General features: G+C 38.8%; 1 protein-coding gene across 1 annotated transcript in view; it reads right to left on the bottom strand.

Moving 5' to 3' along the window:
- The window catches only part of LOC140647833 (dynein axonemal heavy chain 5-like), a 173,624-nt gene that overhangs the window by 18,433 nt on the left and 130,391 nt on the right, over positions 1-24,800 (bottom strand). Inside the window, exons 70-74 of the mRNA XM_072852925.1 lie at positions 20,326-20,593; positions 15,515-15,636; positions 14,003-14,350; positions 8,349-8,537; positions 361-493 (exon numbers count right to left, since the gene is read on the bottom strand). Of these exons, the coding sequence (XP_072709026.1) occupies positions 361-493; positions 8,349-8,537; positions 14,003-14,350; positions 15,515-15,636; positions 20,326-20,593 (1,060 nt within the window). The remainder of the gene's footprint in view (positions 1-360; positions 494-8,348; positions 8,538-14,002; positions 14,351-15,514; positions 15,637-20,325; positions 20,594-24,800) is intronic.

The raw sequence follows: 24,800 nt of genomic DNA, 5'->3' as shown, positions 1-24,800 counted from the left end.
GCACATGACCTGTGGACCTAATCATGCAATTCAGCTCCTCTGAGCTCTGTAGAGATCCTAGAGAGAATCACAGAACTGTAGTAGTGCTGTGGGACATGAACTGCAATACTGGAGCACATGCATACAGAATAAATTAAGATGGAGTGTCCTTAGGGATGCAGCCAGGAGGCGTTAAGGGCTAGAATTAGTGGTCACATGATAAAGAGAGAGAAAAAAGAAAAACTGGGGGAGGTAGAGAACAAAAGAGAAAGAGGAAGGAAGGGAGGAAAGGAAGGGAAATAATTTAGTTATATAGTATAAGCAACCATTAGCAATAAATATTGCATCTTAATTAGTATGATTTTTAATATTGTAACTTACCATCGATAGCCAATTTGAGATCAGTCAGTGTAGTTCGAACTCTTGATATAACACGTTGCATGCGGTCAATTTCTTGACGGAGAAATATGTTTATGGGTTGAATAGCTCCCATCTTTTGAAGCTGGGCTTTTACCTAAACAAGGATAGCACAATGATTATAAAATGTAATCTCCTGTTTCCCATGCAATAATTTTTGAAAGCAAAAGGATGTTTTTTCAATTGTATTGCATAATTCCTGAGAAAAGAAACTTTTATGTAACAGATGGCCATTCAAGTCCTGTGCCAACTGTAAGATTTAGCATACTGTGACTCATTAGCTTACCAAAAGGAGCTCCTCCATCATTCTAAGGAGGGAAAGTTCCCTCTTTTTGAAGGGACACAGCAGTTCCTCCCATCTTTGTTAAGCTGCAGGATCTTAGATCTTAAAAAAAACCCCACGTGCTATACAAAAACATGTTTGATGGTAACTTCTTCATATTTCCAAATTGTGCTAGGTGAACTTTCTCACCTCTTTTTGCCCTGCTGAGTTGAAATAATGCTACAAATGGAGTTCGACTTAACAAGCACAATGATATATAAAAGCTGCTACTTCCAATAGCACGTGACTCACTCATAAGACAAGATGCTCATGGATGCATTACTAGAGAGGCAAGATCGCCAGGAATAATACAGATGCCACAGAATTCTGTTACACCATTATGTGCACCATTTTGTAGGTAGAAACCTTTGGCCTTCTTAATTTTTAAGGATAACAGTTTCACCCATATTCAACAGTGAACACTTTCAAAATGGAATTAGTTGTCTACGTTACTTAAGGACATGTCACAGCAACAGTAGCAAAAGCATTGCCTGTCTCACTTTAGCATATGATGCATATATGATATGTTTCAGACATACACTGTATGTTCCATGTATATCAAAGATCACTGTATACAACAGTGCATGAGAGAGGATTTAGTGGCACCTGCAGAAATCATGGTGCCTGTACCTCACACAGTACCAGAATTCTTGATTTTTAAGATTTCCAAGTGTTTTTCCCCACTATGACTCAGTGTTCAGAAATCCAATGGCTTTCTCTCTGTACTTGCTACCACTCAGCCACATGCATCATCTTTCACACTGAAACAGCCTGCACCCTGATCTTTGCCATAGTCACTCCTTCCCTCTGCAGGTGAAATTCTGCAAGAGGACTCTGGAACCAAAAAGAAATCTCAAACAGTAAAATAAGATCCTAAATCCAGATGCCTATATGGCCATTAATTTATCATAAAAGAGCTGACCCATAGGATCAGTTTGCTAATATAATTTAAGAGCTTATTTTGAGCTTACTAACTAAAGATGAAGAAAGAGTTAGAAAGTCTATTCTTTCAAAGAGATCCTATTTGAGGAGTATAATTGGAATTCTACTGCAGCCAAGTGGAAGCCACAAGATTTGGTATAATGCATGCTATTTCATCAAGGCCAGAAGGCCACTGGATTTTGCTTTGTGTTTTTCCAGATACACTCATATATCTCATTGTATACATTATTACGTATACTGTACATTATATACATATAGTAAACATTACTAAAGATCTTATTATTACACTGAATAGCAAGTTTCTGCAAGATGAACATAATATAGCAGTTGAGTAGTTATAATTGCTAGTATAAATGAGTAAATGCTTTGACAATTTCCAATTCTCAAGTTTCAACTCCAAGCCCAATAAAATACTCTTTTTCAACTTTATATGCTATTCTCTTTGGGAGACAGCTATCAGCAAGGTTATTCATCATATTTTAATCACAAGGACCCATGAGTTTGTCATACAGAATGTCCAAGAAAGAGGTGCCAGCCAATTATGCTAATGCTTTGCAGCGTGATAGTTCATTTTACAGACTGAGTTAATGTGTTTCTTCCTCTAAAAGAGAAAAAACTACCAAAATCAGCTAACACAAGACTAGAGCTGACACAATAAACTCTTTTTGGATAATTTACACAATGAAGTATTCTGATTTTTTCCCCACAAAATCCAGGGAAAGCTTCTGCTTTCTGAAAATTTCACGGGAATTGATAATTCTCCCTCTTGCCAAAACAGCAAAAAAAAGTTTAATTTTTTTTTCCAGTATCCTTAGAAGTCTAGTGCATGCCACTAATAAGAAAGGACTTATACAGAATATAGTCCATGCATTTCATCCTTTAAATAAGAAATACACTTTTTTCTAGTCTACAAAGCATGTGTTCCTCTTGGGGATCATTTAGAGGAAGAATTTCTCCCGTTTGAGGAAAAATTGTATGGAAGACATTGTTAAAGGGGTTATTTTCCAAAATATTGATATTTATGAATCTACAAAGAGAAGATGAAATAAATATTCTAAAATATTACTGTACTGATAATTATACAGTTTGTTTAACTAGTGAATCCTCAGAATTTAAACATTCTTCTGATTTGTTTTCATGTACCTACAAAAATACCTGTAATGTTTTGAATAATGGAGTGAACCAGTAATGCAGAAATTTGTTAATCCATCCTAGATATGCTCACATCACTCAGCCTGGAGCACCAAGCATAACCAGATACGAAAACTGAAAAACAATTACATACTTCCTACCTTATTGTATACAAATTAATCCTGATCTGCAGTGAGATTTACTAGATGTAACACAGTGCCTTTCTTGGAAATCTTGCTGTTAAGATTAATTTTAAATACCAGCTCTGAGGTATGATTGACTGGTTTTGTATTAGAATTCTTATCAAGCAATCAGATGACTTACTTCCAGTGCTGTATTTATTATGACATAAAGAGATGGATACCGACTGACAGAAAAAAACTCAAAAGACAAAACTCACTAACCAAAATAGCCCTTCTGAGATTAATATACTAATTCCATAAAGCCCACTTACAACATGTCCTTTTCATTATGCAAACAGCTGTCATCTAACATAAAACAAGGTGATCTAAGAAAGGAGCAACTAAAATCATAATCTCAAGAGCTTGGTCTACATGATTTTGCAATGCATATCTCTACTGTGAGATTCCTCTATGCACATTTCTTAGCTGTCCTCAGGTCACCAACTCCTTTGTCACCACATACTTTATAGGATATTCAGCAGAACAGCAGTTGCCAAACTCATGTCATTTAATGACCAGTGACCAAGTTACTGTAGTAGTAACTGCCTACCATTTTCAGTAAATGCTATTCTTTTCAATTAGGCTTGGTTACTTGCTATACTCTGTCAGCAGAAATGGGAAGTCCATCATTCTGTGAGATGTTCTAAATGAGAGGCCTGAATAAGAAAGACAAGCTCAAGGCATGTCCAAGCCAAAGCTCTTTCCAAGTGGTGTCAAGGACCACTTCTCTGTTGTATACAAGGAAGTGGGCAGTGAAATATGTAGAAAATAGCTGAAGTCCTAGAGCTGGGTGACTACCATATCTGATAGGGCTGGCAAGTAAACCAGAGACACCTTAAAAAAGCATTGATGTTAGTGTTTTAGTTCAGACCCAAATTTTTTTTTATTTTTTTTTAGCAAAAACCTGCACTGAAAAGTAGACTCCAGGCACACAAACTGGCTTAGCTTCAAATTAAACTAACCCAAAAGGTATGCTTCAGGGAGTCTAACGTACTCCAACCACTAATGGGTGCTCAGCCTACAGGCCCAGACTAGAGTCAGACCAAAGTAAATTCCCCAATAAAACATCTAATGCAGGCCTGGGGTCCTCAGATGAACTCCTATTCCCATGCAATACCTGCTAATGTAGTCATAGCCTTAGCAGAGGATAAGGCAAAATCACTACTACAAAAAATATTTAAGGAAAAAACCCATTGCTACTTGGGTTAAAAGCCAGCCTCCAGTAAAGTGCAGTATCTTTGGAATGTCTTCATGTCTCTTCCCTAGCAAGCTGTTTTTCAAGCTGCAAGGATCATTTTCATTATAAACATCTGCATGTGACAGGCTGACATTTATTCTTGCATCTATCTTCACTCACATGGACTGACTGGACCTAATCATTTTACCATTAATCTCTCTGTTACCTGTGAGGCAAGACCCAGAAGCAAAAGGGGTCATGAAAGCAGAATTCTTACTCTGCCTCTGCCTTTGGAGTGAGAAAAATGAAGACAGTTTTAGGTCAGGAGGAAGGTTTACTTTGCTTTTCCACCACCTGTGTCAAACTGCAGTCGGATAAAGCATGCAAAGATGACTTGTTTTGGTTACAGTCTTTTGGGTGGACATTGAGTCAGTTATTTGACTGGTGAGAGGAAGCATTACAAGAACACAACAACAAAAAGAGAAGCATATATCATGGGGTAAAATGGTTGCCCTGTTTTGAAAGTTGTTGGTTACAACGTCATTGCCTTTACAACGTCAAAGGCTATTGAGAAATAAAGACCTCTGTGTGACAGCCTGAATTTTCTCTGGATTCACAATGTATCAAGAGAAAGTACAACCCGGAGCTCTGAATGTCAGCAAATAATTGGTTTCAGTACCATCTGTCCCTAACCTAGTCTGTTGGGGTTTTAACTCCCAGCAAATTCACTCCATACTTTCTAAAGGGAGCCACAAGAACTGATCAAAGATAGCAAAGGCACCTGCCGCTTTCCCTGAAGAGTATTTGCTTTTACTTACCTCCATTTGTTTCCTAAATTTATTTGTTCCTTTTCTCCACTGATGGTATCTGGATAACTGGATTTACAAAGACTAACATGCGGTGGCCTTACTGGAGCACAATATTCTTCTAAAAGCAAACTCAAGCTGCATTGCTAGGACTAATGAATGTTTTTCTTTTTACTGCTCTTATCCAATGAGGCATGCATAGGAACTCTTTTTGACACATTCCCTCAGTCTCTTACATTAGTTTTATTTGTTTCAGGATTGTTAAACTGATCTAGTAGGTAATAATGTCCTGAATGACCAAATGTTGACTTAAATTGACAAACAACAGAACTCATCTCATTCCCTTTTTTTCAGACATCACAGGAAATAATTCCATAATCCATTTCACTCCTTATATGTGCAAGCTTAATTTCATTTGCTTATTATATTGTAGCTTCTGCTAAATTCTGTTGCTTCTTCCCTCAAAGAACAGCTAAACTCTCCCTTCTTTTCTGCTCTAACGAAATTCTTGGTTATATGTTAGTGAACATTTTTTTTTCTTTTGGTATTTTAGACATTCTTTTTTTGTCAGTTTATGCAAACTTTCATTTAAAAATGTAGCTTTCTTTACAGCTTACTTCTGCCATCTCCACCCTTTCTAAGAGGTTCCAGGATAACAGAGCTTCAGTTCAGATGAGAAATACATTTGATACAGACTTTTTGCTTATCGTGTAGAGGTGGCCACAATCCTGGCACATAAACAACTGCAGCAAAGAGGTGGAACTGGGCACCAATGGCAGAAAAGGGAAATTCTTCTCCAACAAAGCATTGGTAAATACCCAAATGAGTTCTAAGATCTAGAGAATGAGAGAAAGGGTAAATCCATTAGGCAAAATTAAGAAGGAAATATTGAAGAATCAGGAACTGCAAGAAATGATGCCAAATCTCATAACGCTGCAGAAGTAAAATCTGAAGTTGTAGTGCAGCTGACACAGCCCAAGAGATGTACAGAGGAACACATTATTACCAATAATAAACTGTTGGAAAATGACCAGAGGATGTTCTGTAGATACTCAGAGCAAAGGAATGACTACCATGACACAGAAACAAAGCGTAGTATTTGGATGGTTCTGTGGAAAAGTACCAAGTCAACCATCAGTAATGTGGACTGAAGAAACAGCACGTAAATAGAGTGGTGTGATTAATCAAAAAGAAGTGCAATTCACAGATCAAGACGTACAGAGCAAAAAGCAAAGATGTACAGAAGCAAAAGAGGTTTCCTTGAAGCTCAGAGAAGATGTCAGAGAAGTGGTACAGAAGCAAAGAACTATTTAATTGTGAGCATCATTATAAAGATGATTGTTTATAAGAAAATAAAAACCTGCATGTATGATTGGCAGATCATGAGAAAAGATAATAGATTGTCATACTACTGGATGATGAGAGTGAAAGAGCAATGAAAACAATTGGTGGTGATTTTTTTATACAGTCACATGGAAAAGTATGTATTGTACCCAAATACAGTAGGAAAATAGAGACAAGTTAAGAGTGCTGGGTGGAACTTCCAGAATAAACCCTCCAGAGCCTTTGTCCTTAACTACAGCTTCTGGCTCCATAACTTGTTGTCTCCTAAGCTAAGACACTCGAGGAAGTGACTGAAAAGGGGAGGCCTACTCTATGTGTATTTTGTATGGATAACCTGAGTGAATAAACCAAGAAGGAATGAGAGCGAATGAGACCAAGATTAAACAGAAGAAATGACAGAGAAAAATAATATTTGTTCAAACCATTTAGAAGTGAAATTTGGATTAAACAAGCGTATGTGTATTTTACAAGACTAAAAGGCACTGCGGAAATTTTGCAGGGGTAAAATCTGAGGGCAAGAATACCCTCTGGCTACAATATAAAGTCCAGTACTATTGAAGTCTTCTAAGTATTATGAATACTTCAGGAGGAAAAAAGTTGGCAGTTTAACAAGGGAATGAAGAAATACTTCTTTGGAGGATTTAGCAAATATATTGAAAAAAAATAGCTCAATACACGTATCACAAATATGACAAAACCATATATGCTACTGAGGCATTCAGCATTCTATTGCTATTGCAAATAAAAAAAAAATTTCTAAGGAGCTGAATAAAACTAGAAGAAACTAGTTCAATGAAAAACCTTTACTCTGATAGGAAGGGTAAGGGAAAAGGACTGAGAACAATCCAAAGTGTAGATTATAGGCATAGATCCAAGGTGTAAATTATTAAATTTATTAGAGTAGTAATTAAGTGTTCTTAATTATTATACTTACTATATTTAATTTTATTTTCTATTTGTAATATTTATTTGCTATTAAATAATAATGTGAAAACTAGAAAACTGACTCCGTTCCAAATCAAATTCTACAAATAAATGATTTATATACTATTGCTAGGAATCACTCAATAAGCAGGTGACAAAAAAAGAGTGACACAAGCAAGGATGGATGGAAAAATAACCATATGGAGAAAGCTGTGAGGAAATCTCACCAAAAAAGTTGCAGATTTTAAGTAGCTTGCCAAGAAGGGAATGAAAAGAGAAGTTCTGAGTTGAATTATGACAGTACAGAAGAGGCTATTTATACAAGACGTATTAAATCTGAGACGAATAGTAGAACAGAAGACAGGAAATGTTGCCAGGGCCCCAAGACTATTGGTTGTAACCTAAGTGGACATTCTAAGTTGGCCAGAGAAGAAAATAAAGTATAACATAACAAGTTGCAATACTGCATACTGGACACTCTACAAGCTTGGACTGCAACCAGGGAAAAAAAGCACTATCAGTGCAAAGCAGAATGGTAAACAGTAAAACTGTGGAAATGAAGGGTTTTCAACAGTTACTGTTTATGAAACACATGGCAAAACACCAGATCCTTCTTACAAACCGATGCAAGAGTGCTTTATGCTGGATTTTTCCATTTAATGAGACTGTTAATAAAAAATGCAAGAAAAGATTGACATATATCTGTTATGGCTCAAACTCTAAAAAATCTGCGGCATGAAAACGTCAGTGATAAAATCCATTATTCATAGTGGTGGTATCATAATAAGAGTAGGTAAATTGAAAGCTGTAACCACTATAAGAACATTGATCCTTCAGAAAGAGGCACCGGTGTCCTTCTCTAAGCTACTAAGGAGGGCAAGAACTTTCTGAAGTCTCTAATGGCTCTTCTGAGTTAAGGTGACTAATTAAGTGGACTGTGGTATTTGAAATATGTGGTTCCAATGTAGGAATATTTTAGATAATAAACCAAAACACACTTATAAAACACTATGCATAATTTTAAGAGCTTTTTAAAACATGTGCCAGTCAAATTTAGGAAGCACAATAAAACTCATAAAACATATACATACATAAAACATCTGTATCTGTAAAGCAGCATATACCTCATGAGGGTTATAATCTGGAGGTAACTTCTCTAGCATCTCATCAGCAAGACGCTGCACCACTGCTTCTCGTGTTTCCCCTCTTCCAGTGCTGCTGTCTTTGGGCTGGATGCTCACTATTGTACTTAATGTTTCATTAGCCAGGTTAGTCTGGTAAGTTATATCTGCGTTAGGGTGAAGTCCAAATACCTTATAGTAAAAGGGAAAAAAATATAAAAAAATTTGTGATTTTCCTTCTAAAATTATATCAGTGAAAGAATACATGAAAATGGATAAACAAGGAAGAAAATCCTCAGCTCTATAAAACAATAGATATGAATAGGTCAGTGGAAGTACACCCATTTAACTGGCTAAGGACCAAGCCTAAATTACACAAAAACATGAACATAGGCTGCACATACAATAGTGTTTTCATCCCTATGAGTGCTTTTTTTAAACTGATTTTCTGATTGTCTTCACATAGCAGGCTTTGGATCATGCTGTAGAGTGCTATCAGGAGGTACAAACTGATTCCTTTCCACTGGTTCAGACTAGAGCTTGTTGGAAGCATGTGATATGTGGACACTGACCCCTCACCGCTAGCTCTTTGTCTCTACATATCTATTGCTGTTGTACCAGCTCAAGTAGATGCCCCTAATAATCAGACCAGTTACCATTTCTAACACAATTTGTTTTACTCAGTCTCTTAGGCTTATAAGGCATGCAGCACCGTGAATAAAACACTGTCCATATTCGAAGTACCTAAAGATTTTATGACTGGTGATATATTTAGGATACTTTATGCTTTAGCTATTTTTGGTTTAAGTCTCCCACTCCTTACTTCCCCTTCTTCTGAAATTGAATTATTTTATTTAAGATACAGCTAGCACAGAATTACTGCAAAGCTGCCCTTTGTCTGAATGATAATAGCTTTCTCAGAAACTTCCACTGAAATATCAGTAAGTCTATAATTGTCAGGTTGACAACTGCAACTCTTCTCCAGGAGGAATTGTATTGTAACATATTTCACAAGCCCTCATTTAATTATAGCTATTAACTATCTCTTACAAACTTTGAACCACTGATCTAACAATGAGGAAGGCTTGCCCTCAAACTGAGCACCAAAGCCAACCAATCTTCCACTTCTCATTTTTCACAATTTCATATTTTACATTAGAATTGGTATATTACAAGACGACACTTCTAGTAACCAATTTTTACATATTCTAAGGACAGAATAAAAAGTGCCATATGTAATATTGTTATGCTTGCAAATCTAGAAACTCAGAGACAAGAGATATAAGTGGCTGCACATGTGTCAAAGCCAGCAAAGCTGCACTGATTTACACCAGTTGTGGATCTGATCCTTACAACGGCACAAAGAACACAGTACAGACCTAATACCGCATGTGAGAGAAAGTGTGACAATAACTAGCATGGAATTAGGTTCCAAGTAGGATTTAATATGTTTTACACATAGTGGTTTACTCAACCTGAATATTTAGAGCTGTAATAAGTGAAAATATCAATGCACTTTATTATACTTATATTCTATATGGCATGAAATACACATTTGAAGATACACTCTTTTCTGCTTTTGCTCTTGCACAATAAGGGTTTGTTTGTTTTTGCTCTAGCAGATTTTGTGGCAACGCTATAGGCCAAGTTAGAAAGATGAAAAATATCTGCTATAGTGAATGTAAATTGTAGTGCTAGTCCAAGGGCTAACTTCAGAATTGGTGTAACATTGCCAAATACAGGGATGTTACATGGGAGACAGCTCTAGTCCTATGTTTTTATGCAAGTGATGTACGAAGGAATAAGAACAAAGAAACCAGAGTAGTAAAGCAGTGGGTGGACCAGTGTCCTGGATGTCCTGTATATTAATCAAGGAGACCAATCTCTCATTCTTTTTGATCCAAAATCTCTGGGAATTTTGATTAAGAAGAGGATGTTGGATTCTGTCTTTCAGGGGTTTTTTTTAGCCTGATAAATCCTCAAAACCAATTGCTAAAGCTCTATACCCCTCTGAAATCAAAGTCATTTTCAAAGGGATTGCTGAGTTCAATAGCCCTCTTCAGAAGTCAGTGTTTATTCTGATCAGAGGTTGAAATTTCATCAAAAGAGCAAGGATACAGCAATCAGACTTATTCAGTCTTTCTTTCTTAACCAAAAATGGAAAGGGGAGGAAACAAAGATACACTGTTTTGACTAGCACAATATCCTTTGTGGAATGAAGAAGACTGGGAGATTAAAAGGTTAAAGGTTTCCATGAGCAATTTTGACAGATTTTGGAATGACAGAAGAAAGTCATAGCTTTCTTCCTAACCTGTGAAAATGTGAAGGAGAAAAAGATGTTTGCATTCCTGGACTTGACCCTATTTACATAAAAGTCAAAGGTAAGATTCCCCTACATCAGACCATACATCCAAATTTTTTACAGGCATCAAAATACTTTAAAAATACATTGCAGCATTGTGAGATAGGTTCCCTAGTGCTTAGAAAAGCAGATCCATGAAAGTAGCACCTGAGAACTGATAGAGTCAAGGTTCATACACTGATGGGAACCACTTCATGAGCTGGGCTTAGATGGATCCCACCGGTGCATTATCATGGCCGCATTTACCCTCACTTGGAAAAGGTGCATCGTTGCCAGCACAAATACCCTTGCATTCTGCTTTCACTACCTTCAGAGATTCAAAACTTTTCAAATTCATTTTATGACCTTGGAATCTTCTCACCCTCTCAGCCAGCACATGATCAGTAAGGGAAAACCAGATTTTTCTGTTCAGTCCTGTCTATTTAATTTTAATAGAACTTACTTCCAAAGGCATTTATCAACTTAATAGCAATGAGACAGAAATCCAGAGCATTCACTTCTGTTTCACTTTTAATTAAGTTCATCACATGTGCCTGTACTAGAGGGAGCAGAAAGTTGCAGTCCTCCAATTAATGTGACCACTGCAGTATACACACACTGGGTCATGTAAAAGTGGTTGCAACCAGGAGCTACCCTGCACCCTATCCCATCAATTCATGGCAACATCCAGATCTTCCTGTTGTCAAAATGAAATAATCTCCCAACTATAACTTGCAAAATGAGTCCATATGGCTTTTTTATTTTCATTATTTCTCAGTTTGCATGTCTGCTCAATCCCATACAGAATTGCAAAATCACAAAATAGTTTAGTTTGGAGAGGACCTCTGAGGGTCATCTAATCCAAACCACCTGCTCAAGTAGGGTCAGCTAGAGCAGGCTGTCCAGCACAGTGTCCAATTGGGATTTTAATATCTACAAAGATTGAGACTCCACAATCTCTCTGGGCAACCTCTACCAGTACCTGACCACCCTCACTGTAAAAAAGTGTCTTCTTGTTGTCAGATAGAATTTTCTGTTGTTTAATTTATGCCCATTGCCTCTTGTCCTTTCACTGGGTACCATGGAAAAGACTCTGGCTCCATCTTTACACCCTCCCAACAGGTATTCATACACCTTGATAAGATCCTGCCTGAGCATCCCCTTCTCCAGGCTAAAGAGTCCCAGCTCTCTCAGCCTTTCCTCATATGACAAATGCTCCAGTCCCTTAATCATCTTAGTGGCCCTGCTCTGGACTCACTCCAGTAAGTCCATATCTTTCTTGTACTGGGGAACCCAGAACTGGACGCAATACTTCACCACTGCTCAGTACAGAGGAAGGATCACCTCCCTCTTCCTAACGCAGCCTAGGATACTGGTGGCCTCTTTGCCATGAGGGTGCATTGCTGGTTCATGGTCAGCTAGGTGCCCACCAGGAAAACCAATACAGGAGTTTGCATTTGCCCATGTTGAACTTCATGAGATTCCCCTCTGCCCAGTTCTCCAGCCTGTCCGAATCTCTCTGGATAGCAGCACAACCATCTGGTCTATCAGCCACTCCTTCCAGTTTTGTATCTCCTGTGAACTTGTTGAAGGTGCACTCTGCCCCATCATCCAGGTCATTAACAAAGATGTTAAACAGTATTGGTCCCGGTATTGATCCCTGGCATACAGCACTAGTGACCTGTCTCCAACTGGACTTTGTGCCACTGATCACAACCCTCTGGGGCTGGTTATTTAGCCAGTTTTCAAACCACCTCACAGCACACTTCTCTAACCCATACTTTGTCAGCTTGTCTATGAAGATGTTATGGGAGGTAGTGTCAAAGGCTTCACTAAAGTTGAGGTAAAAAACATCCACTGCTCTCCCCTCATCCACCAAGCTGGTGACCTCATTGTAAGAGGCTGACAGGTTGCTTAAGCATAATTTCTCCCTCACAAATCCATGCTGGCTACTCTCAATCACCTGCTTGTCCTCCATATGTTTGGAAATGTTTTGCAAGAGGATTTTCTTCAGTACCTTCCCAGGGACTGAGGTGAGGCTGACCAGCCTGTAGTTCCCCAGATCTTTCTTCTTCCCTTCTTGAAGATTGGAGTGATATTTGCTATCTTCCATTCTTCAGGAACCTCTTTCAATCACCATGACCATTTAAAAGTAATCGGGAGTGACCTGACAATGACATCAGCCAGCTCCCTCAGCACTCATGGGTGCAACCCATCAGGCACCATGAACTTACATACGTTCAGTTTGTTTAAATGCTCCCTAACTTGATCCTCTTACGCCAGGGGTAAGCTCCTTGTTCTAGACTTTTTGTCTCAGGGGCCTGGGATTCTTGGAGGCCAGTTTTACTGGTTAAGACTAAGGCAAAGAAGGCATTGAGCCTTTTCCATATAATTTCTCACTAGTTCTCCTGTCCCATTCAGCAATGGACCCACATTTTCCCTAGTCATCTTTTTGCTGGTATGTACTTGCAAAATCCTTTCTTGTTGCCCTGCACATTCTTTGACAGATTCAACTCCACTTTGGCCTTGGCTTTCCTAACCCTATCCCTGCAAGATTGGACAGTAGCTCTATACTCTTCCTGGGTCACCTGCCCTTGCTTCCACCTCTTGTACACTTCCTTTTTATGTCTGAATTCAGTTAGGACCTTCTTGTTCATCCGTTCAGGCCTCCTGCTGCCTTTGATCTCCTACTTGTTAGGATGGCTTTCCTGAGCTTGGAGGAGGTGATCCCTGACTATAAAGCAGTTCTCCTGGACCCCTCTTCTCTTCAGGGCCATATCCCATGGGATTCTTCCAAGCCTGGAAGAAGCCTCTGAAGAAGTTGAAGTCTGCTCTCCTGAAACCCAGGGCTGTGGTCCAGCTTTTTGCCCTACTCCCTCCTCTTAGAATCCTGAACTCCACCATTGGTCACTGCAGTCAAGGCTTTCTCCGGATTTCACATCCCTGACCAGTTCTTCCTTGCTCATAAGTATCAGATCTAGCCAAGCGCCTTTCTTTGTTGGCTCCTCAGTTACCTGTGTCATTAATGCACTCAAGAAATCTCGTAGACTGCTTGAACCCTGCTGTATCACCCTTACAGCAGATAATTAGGGTTGTTAAAGTCCTCCATGAGGACCAGGGCCTGTGAATGTGAGACTTCTTCCAGTTGGTTGAAGAAGGCCTCACATAACTCTTCCTGGTCAGCAGATCTACACTAGATACCCACTATAATGGTCTGCCTGCTAGTCTTGACCTATACACTGATGGCTCTGGAAAATATACCTGATTAAATTATTTATCTGACAAAAACTCCCTTTAATATATTGAAATATTTTACCTCAGGTGTATCAATCACTGGCAATTGCTCTATGTACTGGAGATAATCTTCCACTGTTTTCCCTTTTGGAATAACATAATCTTTGTAGAAACAAAATTTTTCACTAAACATATGCTCTCCAAACCACACTCTTGCATATGTATTCAGCAGTGCTTTGTCAAGGTCATCAGTTACACGGCCACCATACTGTACTTCTCCAAGCATATAGCGAACACAACTCCAGTTCACTCCACGTTTAATGTCCATATCATCCAAATGATTCTGAACAAATTGCACACTGGCTGCAAAGTCTGCCTGATTAAATTCATAAGGAATATTCCAGCCTAATGGACCAAATTTCCGTCTTTCCTGTAAAACAGATAGAGTTAAAGGTAAAAGGCTGAGTGACAGTAATTGTGAAGAAAACATTAGATGCAGAAGAATACATGAAATATGCTAAGAATGCAGTAGTCCAGCTGGGGCTATATTTCACCAACTTTGAAAAAATGATTATTTGATTATTCTTTTAACACACACAAAGCTAAATTCTTGATTAATTATCTAGTAGTTAAATAACTTCATTTATCACCATCAGTAGAGAGATAGGAACAAAGAATAGGAATACTAACATTTTCACAAAGAAAAAAATCCTCTAAGTGCAGTGAATCTGTGACTCTAGAACTATAGTTTTTGAATTTCAAAAATGAAGCTACTGTTTTAGGAAAGGATGTCCAAACTCATTGGCCATGATCATTGTCTATAGTCCTCCTATGGACTAGATATATTTGTACCACTGATGTCTCTGCATGGTGCAGATGCAAGTAGCAAAAGCTGCTTCTTACTGAATCATTTACAGATGCAGCTGGCAGTATGTAGTTGTTAGGGCAATATCTGGTATTTAAACATTCTTAATTTCCACCAAGAAAGAAGTGATGGGCCAAAGACAAGCATACCACAGGCTTCCATTGGACCACAATGTACCAGTGCATGGATGCCACAGAGTTAAAGTACCTAGGCACCAAATATAAACTAAGGATACTGCAAAATCTATCAATAGAATGATGAAAAGTTGTGGTTAATCCATAAAGCACTTTCTTTAATGGAACTCCTGAAAGGCAAGACCCAAAGTAATCTTCCACCTTCATTTCCTCCTACGGGTTTCATTGCAGGAAGGATTTATATTCACCCTCTTAGCCCTTCTCATTGTGAAAGCAGCAGTTTTAAGACTATGGCTTTCCAACCCAAGCTGTAAATATGTTTAATGTGCTTTTATGATTTACAATATTAGTAAAAAACCAGTTAGTTGAAAGACAGATCACACAGCCATGCCCAAAGACTTTAACAGAAGAGTACACTAATTGATTATTGGTTGACTGTTCTTTTTTCCTCTGAAATACCATCCCTGTTGGAGGTACAAGATCAACATGAGTAGAGTTCTAATTTTCCATTTAAACATGTTTTCATTTAATAACATGGTGAATTAAAAACTGAAACCTGGCTTTATGACAGAAGAAAAGAAATGTATTTTTAAACCTGAACAGTTGTGTGAAGAAATGCTACAGCATATAGCAATGGTTTCCACTGTGGCATGTTGCTCACTTCTAGGTGATCCTGAGTAACAGCTGAGTATGTTCGTTTTAAGCCAGCTTTCACACCTAGAAAATAAGCATTAAAATGTAATATATGAGCAAAAAAAGTATAAAACGCATAAGTCCAACTTCCGTTAAGCAGAATTCTCTATTCCAATTTATAGTATCATCTTATTTATAGCTTCAAATAATCTCTTTGAATCAATTAGCTGTTCACCTGGTCATAGCAGGCAAACTTCAGTTACATTTTGTTTCAGGCAGATGACACACCAAATTAATTTCAGGAGTCTGGAAGGAATTACAATTAAGTAATCATATTCTAAATGTTACCAACAACAACTGAAATATAACTATTCAGCAACTATATGGCAATCAAAAAGACACCTAACATCATATGAAATATAGCACTGAATATCCAAGAGTTTGTGTTTCAATATTTACATATAAAATGAGATTTTAGTTCTACCGAAGACAATTTTATTTAGATTTCATTCCTATAACAATCTCAAAATTCTGTATGCAGCTTCTCAAACTGGCATACAGGCACCAAGCTGATGAGACGAGAACCTAAATTCACAGTGGAAATACTAATACTTGGAGAGCTTTGTTTGAGCACTGACATCTCATATCCCAGGAACACTTTTAGGCAGATGATACTGGTACAATCTCAGCTTCCATGGAATATGTAAGCTCCACTTCTCCCAGATGCTTTCAGGCAGTGCTACTGAAGCATTGTCTGGCTTTGGCAGACAACACCGAATATGAGTTACTGACACCAGGTCCCTCTTATGATATCTTCAACCTAATCAGCTTAACACAAGTCTAAAAAGACAGATTTCAAGTGCAGTGAATAGATTGTCCAAGTCATCATACTTCCTATGACACAATAAAAGCCCTTTTACTTCTTTCCTACTTCACAAAGATCCTGTAGAACAATATTCAAACAAATAGCTTTTCAAAATATTATAAGGGTATCATAAGAGAGTTCCAAAATCAAGACAAGGTAATCAAACAGAAGTGCTTTATCACATACTGCTACCAATGTGGCAGGACACATTAGTAGCACCATGTGTTTATATTTCATCCTGGCTTAAATTGTTACACCGGGCATATCTCTATTACTAAATGCAAGCTGTAAATTGGCTATAACCTGACTTATAAAACAGCTTATTTGAGCTATAGGGTGTTATAATTTGAATGATAAGGAGAGGTCACAGTACAATAAAAAGATGCTGAGCACTGAATTAAAAAGAGGGGAGGAGAGGAGAAAGAAGTAAGAAATTTTTAACAGCAGACTAACTGCTCTTGAGAGTGGAGTATATACACTGAAACAGGATGTCTTTCACAAGATCAGACATTTTGTAGACATCTTACTAATGTTCAAAGGAAGATGAATATTGAAATAAGAGGCTTAAATGACTGACGCATTAAATACGACCTTGGATAAAAATTCTCAGCTCCTACTGACTTCATTAACTGAAATCAGTGGCAACACATATATAAATGAAGGGCAAGTTAATGCATTACACAGTTAGTTAAAGATAAGGGAGTTAAAAGACAAAATAAGTGTCAGGCTTGAGGATTTCTTTCTGCCATAGTCCTAAATACAAAGTAAACTTCCCTCATCATACATAATAAGTAGATATAAGGCAGGGTAGTAAGTTGCTTCTATAAACATATAAAGGGTGTCTGCAGGTAGCAGCATAGTTTGGGTAAGAGAGAGACATTCGACAGCAGGAGAGCAACAGATTAGAGACTACTTAGAAAAGCTGGATGTTTTCATATCGCACAGAATAACACCAAATAGTTGAGGTTGGAAGGGACCTCTGGAGGTCTCCTTGCACAACACCCCTTCTCAAAGCAGGGTCAACTGGAGCTGGTTGCTCAGCGCCTTGTCCCTGTGGGTTTTGAGGATGGAGTCTACAAACTCACTGAATAAGCTGTTCCAGTATTTGATCACCCTCACAGTGGGTTAAGTTTTTTCTGATGCTGAAGTGGAATTTCCTGGATTTCCATCTGTGTCCATCACCTCTCTTTCTGTCACTCGGTACCACCGAGAAAAGTCTTGCTGTTTTACTCACTCCCATCACATATTTATATGCATTGATAAGATACCCCTTCTCAAGGTTAAACAATCATAGGTCTCTCGGCCTCTCCTCATATGTCATGTTCTCCAATCCCTTGTGGCCGCTCACTGGACTTGTTCTGCCCATGTCTTTCTTGCACTGGGGAGGTCAGACCTGGACACACCACTCCAAATGTGCTCTCACCATGGCTGAGTAGAGAAGAATCACCTCCCTCAACCTGCTGGAAATGATCTTCCCAATGCAGCGGAGGGCATTGCAGGCCATCTTTGCTCCAAGGGCATATTGCTGGCTCATGTTCCACTTGATTTCCATCAGGAACCCCAGGTCCTTTTCTGCAGAGTTGCTTTACAGCTGGTCAGTCCCATCATATATGGGTGCATGAGGTTCTTTTCCCCCCAGGGGGAGTACTTGGCATTTCCGTATGTTGAAGTTCAGCAGATTCCTGTCAGACCATTTCTCCAGCCTATGAAACTCCCACTGAACAACAACACAACCTTCTGGTGTATCAGCCCATTCTTCCCACTTTGTATCAACTATAAACTTGCTGAGGGTGTCCCATCATCCAGGTCATCAGTGAAAATTTTAACTACTGCTGGCCCCAGTATTGACCCCTGGGGTCCATCACTGGTGACTGCTCTCCAGCTGGATTTGTGCAGCTAACCACAACCCTTTGAGCCTGGGAGTTCACATAATTTTCAGTCCACCTCACTGTCCACTTCTGTAATGCCTACTTCATCAGTATGTCTATAAGGATGTACCGGGAGGCTGTGTCAAAAGCCTCTTCAAGTCAAGATAAACCACAGCCTATGTTCTCCCCTCATCTGCTAAACCAATCATCTTATTGTAGAAGGCTAGCAGGTTGGTTACTAGGCTCAAAGAATAGTAAGTATTCAATGGCTTAAGATGTCCTAGCAGCCAGAAAAAAAGCAAACTACACCAGGGACAGATATTGTTCAATATCTTAATCAGTGGCTTCAATAAGGAGACAAAAGGCAACCTCAACAAATTTGCAGACAATACTAAGTTAGAGAGTGTGGCTGACATACTAAATGGCAGAGCATCAGTCCACTGCATGAAGTTCAACAAGGAGAATTGCAAAGTTCTGCACCTGCAGCACAATAACCCCATGCATTTGTACAAGCTGAGATCTGCTAGCTGAGATCTACTGGTAAGCACCTCAGGGTTATCACAGATGCCAGGTTGACTATAAGCCAAAATTGCACTCTTCTTGCAAATAAGGCAATCCAGATAGTGGGCTACCTTAGAAGAAGCACAGCCAGCAGACTGAAGGAAGTTCTTATCACGTTCCACTTAGCACTGATCAGGCTTCCCCTCAGATATATTGTCCACATTTGCCACACAAGGGACGTGTGTAGAAACTAAATGGGGCAATAAAGATGGTCAGATACTGAGAGTGCATGACCTACAAAGATAGGACAAGAAGGCTGAGTTTGTTTAGTCTGTTGAAGAGGATGTTGTGGTATGGAAAAACTAGCTTAAACTGTGAATACTGAAAGGTGGCAGATAATTGCATGCATGTATGAGGGATAGTGGCTGTCCAAAACTGAAATTTTGAACTCTCAAGGACAAACCTGCTACTTGCTAGCTGTGAATGGTACAGGCTGCAAAAAGTGAAACATCCTGAATCGTCCAATTAATATAGAAACATGAGTCAGAACTGCCAATTAGGACACTGATCACACATTGTGCTTTGCACATAGACTACTTAGGTTACAAAAACTGGGGGCTTAGAGGCCCAGAAAGCAAGAGATGAACATCCTAGCTTGAGGAAACATCCTGGAAGTGGGGAAAGATGCTGGAGGTAGGGGAGATGCACAGAGGCAAATGCCAGGGGATGCCCAGGGACCTAGGCCAGTAATGTCCAAGACTGGTAGCTGCAAGTAGCTGCACAGCATGAAACCAACATGACTTTCTGCCCGACCTTCCTGGACCAGCAGCAATCTCTCCAATGGGAAGGGAAGTCAAGCTGAAATGAATGTCATACAGGAGGCTGGGAGCATGACAGAGTGAGTGTGTAAAATAAGCAAGTAGCATAAAAGCCATAATCTCATCGGTTCTTAAGTAAACCCCAGTATTCAGATCTACTATGGGTTGTTACTAACTGTCTTGCCTGTGACAGAGGCTAAGGGGTGATTCAGTAGCAGCTCACAAATACTTGAAGGACAATTACAAAGATGCTAGGGTCAGTCTCCTGTCAACAGCGCCAGATGACATAACAAGAAGCAACAGCCACAGCTACATACTGCAGCTTGGGAGGCTGAGGTTGGGTGTTCAGAAGAGTCCTTTCTTTTCCTTACCCAGTAGAGCACAGGATCAGTCCCCCTCTGCATCTTTGGGTGGGGTCAACAGGACAGAAAGAAAAGAGCGATGGAGTGTACTAAGCTTAAGAAAGGACCACTGACCTGGCATTCTCCACAGGTTCTACACAAACAACAAAATCACTATCAATTTCTGTTACAAAAACAAACAATATCCATTTTTTCCCCAAAAAAGTCATGCTTTACACATCGCAAAACTGACTTACACAGTGCTGTATTTACCTAATGAAACAATGGAGAATAAAAACTAAAACACTGCACAGAGTATAGTGATACGGGGGAGTGGGGGGGAAGCAAGCCCCGAAACAAAAAAAATCATGGTTTCCTACCTTGAGGGGGTTCATTAGTAAATTTGATAGAGGACTGTAAAAGATTAATAGGAAACTCCGGGTGAGCCTCTGTAGTGATCCAAGTCCTGAAACCTTCACTCATAGATTCTGTTGTTGCAATGGTGTCCATTAATTCACTAAGAAACTCCAAGCCAAGGTGGCAGTTCTGTAGAAGGAGCCATCCTCCATCTTGCATGCACTGATTTAACAGGCGCCTTGCATGGACTTCCTGGCCCTGACCCATTGAAATGGCAAAACAGGGAATGTTCTGGAAGGAAAAGAGAGTTTCTTTTATATATAGTTCTTTAGAATGAATACACACATTATGTATTGCTTCTGTAGGTCCATGTGTAGTGACATTGTGCCACAAAGAAAACTGCTAATATCAATGGAGACTGATAATATTAAAACAGAGTAAACAAAAAAGCAAAACCCTCCAAGTTGCTCTTATCTTCCACCTGCTGAAAGAAAACTACACCCGCTGGACATAATCTTTTTTTGCAGGTCTGACAAAGTCAATGAGATAAGACAACTGAAACATTTTCCCTTCCTTTTCCCCACTTTCCCAAATAAAGCAGGACATACACACAGCAACGTAGCTGCCTTACTATTCTTTTTCCTATGATGTGGACTATCTTGAGATAGAGATATTAAGGCTCCACAAAATAATTAATGCACAGAGTAAAGCCAACGATTTTGTCTTCATACTGTCCGAACAAATTTATTTCCTCTAACAGAGAACCGCCAAGGAAGCAGGCAGGACAGGAAAGATAGGTTAACATTAAGTCATTCCTTAGCAAACATCCTGTACTGTTAATTGGCAGCTGTGGAGCAACTGATTCAGAGGATTCTAGTTCGGTGATCTGATAGCTGTAGCTAGTTTTCTAGCTGTTCATTTTCTGGATTCAGAAGAGACAACACTCATAATGCAAACACAAGAATTCTGGAAATTTATGGAGTCTCCTCCGGAGGCCATGAGAGAAGAAAGCCAGTTGTTCAGAAAAACAGAAGATGATACAAGCTCTCACAAGGGGATCCGAAAAAGACAAGCTGACTAGGTTGCGATCAGGACCATACAAGTCTATAAGTGAGGTGCAGGCAGACCCCCTCTTGCTTATTGTTCTTACTACCCTTGTTCTTGTTAAGTAAGTAGTCCCATGGCTTAGGTTAGCTGCCTGACTCCTACCAGGGAAAACCAGAATCACCAAACCCAGTTGAGCGTATTATTCTATATACATGTTGAGGGCAAGGGAATTGATGAAAGGACTTAGTTTCATGGACAGTTTAATGTTCAAGACCTACAGCTGAGTATCCCTCATGGTGTGAGCAATGAGCTGCATAAAGACTTATCAATCTGGGCCTATCTTCAACTGGCTGAGAGCTACAAAGGTTAATCTTAAGTTTTCCTGCTACTGGGACTCTCTCACTGGGAAACAAAAAAGAAGGAAGTCATCCAGTCCTAAACTGCATGGATGAGGTTGCCCTACTTTTGCAGGAGAAAAAGGTTATGCATATGGACACAAGCTGTGCTGGGTCATTTGGCCTTAGGGTCAGAGAACAGGCCCTGACCTGATTTTACTGAACAGTATACATACAGCTGCTGTATATGATCCTCCACGTCCTGGCGAAAGATTTAAGGAGAAGAGAACACCAAAGATAAGAAAGCAGTTAAATCCTGCTCTCAGGTCAGTAAAACCTGAAATCGCAGCCAAAAGAAGCAAAGCTAAATAGCCTGTGAAGTCGGCTATGTGCTGGAGAAGTAAAAACTACCTTTTCTAAGATGTATCTGAGTAGACCTAGCACTCCCATAAGTCAAAGACTATGACTACCCCTGTAGAGTGCATAAATATTCAGCTGGTACATTATTCCCTAACAAAGCATCTGCTCATAATTTGCTCTTCTCAGCAATGTTACCTCTCAAATGCACAATCATCAAAGGTTATCAAAAAAACATGACAAGGAAAAAATATTTTTAACTATGGATTGTCCTCATTTTACTCCTTCTGAAAGAACTCTATCAAAATGTCTGTGTATGGAATGTTTCTCTCAATAGTGAGTCATACCAATATATCTGTGTCATCTTAATACATTGCTATCCAGATGAAAATACTATCATTTTAGTCACTACAGTGGCCCTGACAGTTCTGTTGAAGGTTCTGTGCATCATTCCTTGAAAGAAGAAACTATCTCTACAATAATAAAAATATCTAGGTTTAATGAAGTCAAAGTGCTAGGCATAACGAACTTTATTTTAATTCAGAAAGTTAAATTTTCACTCCATCTTCAAGTGAAAGTAAAGGGGGCAGAAATCCAACTAGTTTTAAGATAGAGCTTGCTTGGTTTATAAACAAGGTTATATAGCTCAGTAGTCACAGATACTGTTTCAATTTATTTGGGAGAAGGCCATCTGAACAACGAAATTTTACAGTGAAAAATAAATTCTGGTCACAAATTTGAACATTTCCAGCTGCAGATAATTGATTTATATTGCTAATATCATGCTGTTCAGTACTGACAATCCATTTTAAGACCACAAATCATGCCTGTAAAAGGGAAATCACTGAAAAATAGGCCTGGCATATCTTTTGGAAGTTTTCTATCATTAAGAAGAAAAAAAAAAAAAAAGGATACTTTGGAGGTATAGAATTACTTATATACCAAGATCAGATCCCTGGTGCAGCTAACCTATGTTAAGTCAAAGGTTTAGTCTGGAAAAAAGCAGAGAAAGACCAGAGAAAGACAGGAACTAAGTACAATTTGTTGACAAACTAGCAAAATAAACACAAAGCCCTTTTGCAAATGTTTCTGAAAACTGTAAATTATTTCTAGATACATTTTTCAAAAGCTAGAGAACTACTGAAGTGCTCCTCCAGTCCCACAATGTTAATATAAAGTTTTACTTAAAAAAAATCTGTGTTTGTAGTTTGATTTGCAGAATCTCGACGGCTTTTGTAAATTTGAAAGGTTTCTATATGCTGTGTGGTAAGATCTTTACTTCAAGAGATCAGACAAGAACTTTACAGTTAAACGTTACAGTTAACTTTACATTTACAGTTGACATTACAGTTGAACTTCAGGTTATGACAGCCTAGCTGATGTTGCCTTGTTCATAAACCATGTGTGAATACACAAGGCAATCCCTTTAGCTCTTCTGCAACCTCACTTTCTATTATTCTATACATGTTTCCTTAAAGCATGAAAACGTATTAAAACTGCCCACTGCAATATACATTCAGAATGATGGCAAAAACTGCTGTCTTTTAACAGTCACAATTACAGAGCACCTTCTACCTACCAGCACTTCCCCAGACAGGCTAAAGTCTTGCTTAAGATTTGACACAACGGGAGAGCATTTTGTTCCACTCCTTGCAAGAGTGACTCTAAATGACCAGCTGACTTCAAGTGACTCTGTTAGGAGGTTAGTGTCCCTTGTCCCCTTACATGGCCAATGGGATAGAAATACTCAACTCCTTGATGCAAGTCAGAGTTAAGTTTCAATCGTGTGCTCGGAATTGCTTTCAAAGGAGCCACTCTTTCTCTTTATTGATGACAGAAACTAACTCCTACTGGAGACAGGGTAAGTACCTATCTAGGAGTCCATTTCACAGGATACATATGTTGAAGAGCCAAATAGGTGAATGAAAATATCATCACAAAGCTGACACTCCATTTGTATTCATACCACAGGCCACGAAAACAGGAATCCAATCACAACCACCTAACATGTTTACCTGGACTTGAAAAGGAACTAAAAAAAAATTGCCCGTTTCTAGTCTATACATATTCTTGCAGTTAATTTCAAATCTTCTATAAAGTCAAAATGTCTCTCATATCTTAGGAAAAGGCAATAGAATATTTTGTGAATAGGAATAAAACTGTTCTTCCAATGCATTGCTTCTGATAAACCTAAAAATCCTGCTCACCCAACTGCTGTCCTTCTCCCTCCCTATGTCTGTATATTGTCTGGCTATCTGGCTGCACAGTTTCGGGCGACAAGGATCACATCAACAACTTCAGACTTAAGATTCCTAAGTTTAAACACACAAGTGAAAGTTAGATCCTAAATTTAAGCACCCTTTATCAGTGTCAGACAAATAAAATAAGAGAGTCCTGATTGTAAAAGAGAACGAGCATCTAACTTTCTAATTAATAAGCTAAAGAGATTTGTGGGTGCTCCTCACTTTTGCAAGTAAGTCTTGCAAAATCCTGCACCTCTAAATGAAGATGCATTCTAACAGGGAGGAAAATTTATGGAGAACTACTGTGAATAACTTCTTGGGAAAATTATACTTGCATCTACATTGTGAACCATAAAACATAAAGCACAGAGTGCCTTAAAATGATGCTGTGCTGTAAGAAATGTTGAACGTCTCCATCAAGTGAACTGATTGAATGGTAGGGTCTCCAAATTAATTTCTCTTGTCACCATATTTATGACTTTTTTCTGTATCTTCCTGTAATTGTCATTACTGTCA

This window comes from Ciconia boyciana, chromosome 2 (genome assembly GCF_034638445.1).
Source record: "Ciconia boyciana chromosome 2, ASM3463844v1, whole genome shotgun sequence".
Lineage (NCBI taxonomy): Eukaryota > Metazoa > Chordata > Aves > Ciconiiformes > Ciconiidae > Ciconia > Ciconia boyciana.
This window is presented reverse-complemented; position numbering and strand designations above follow the sequence as displayed.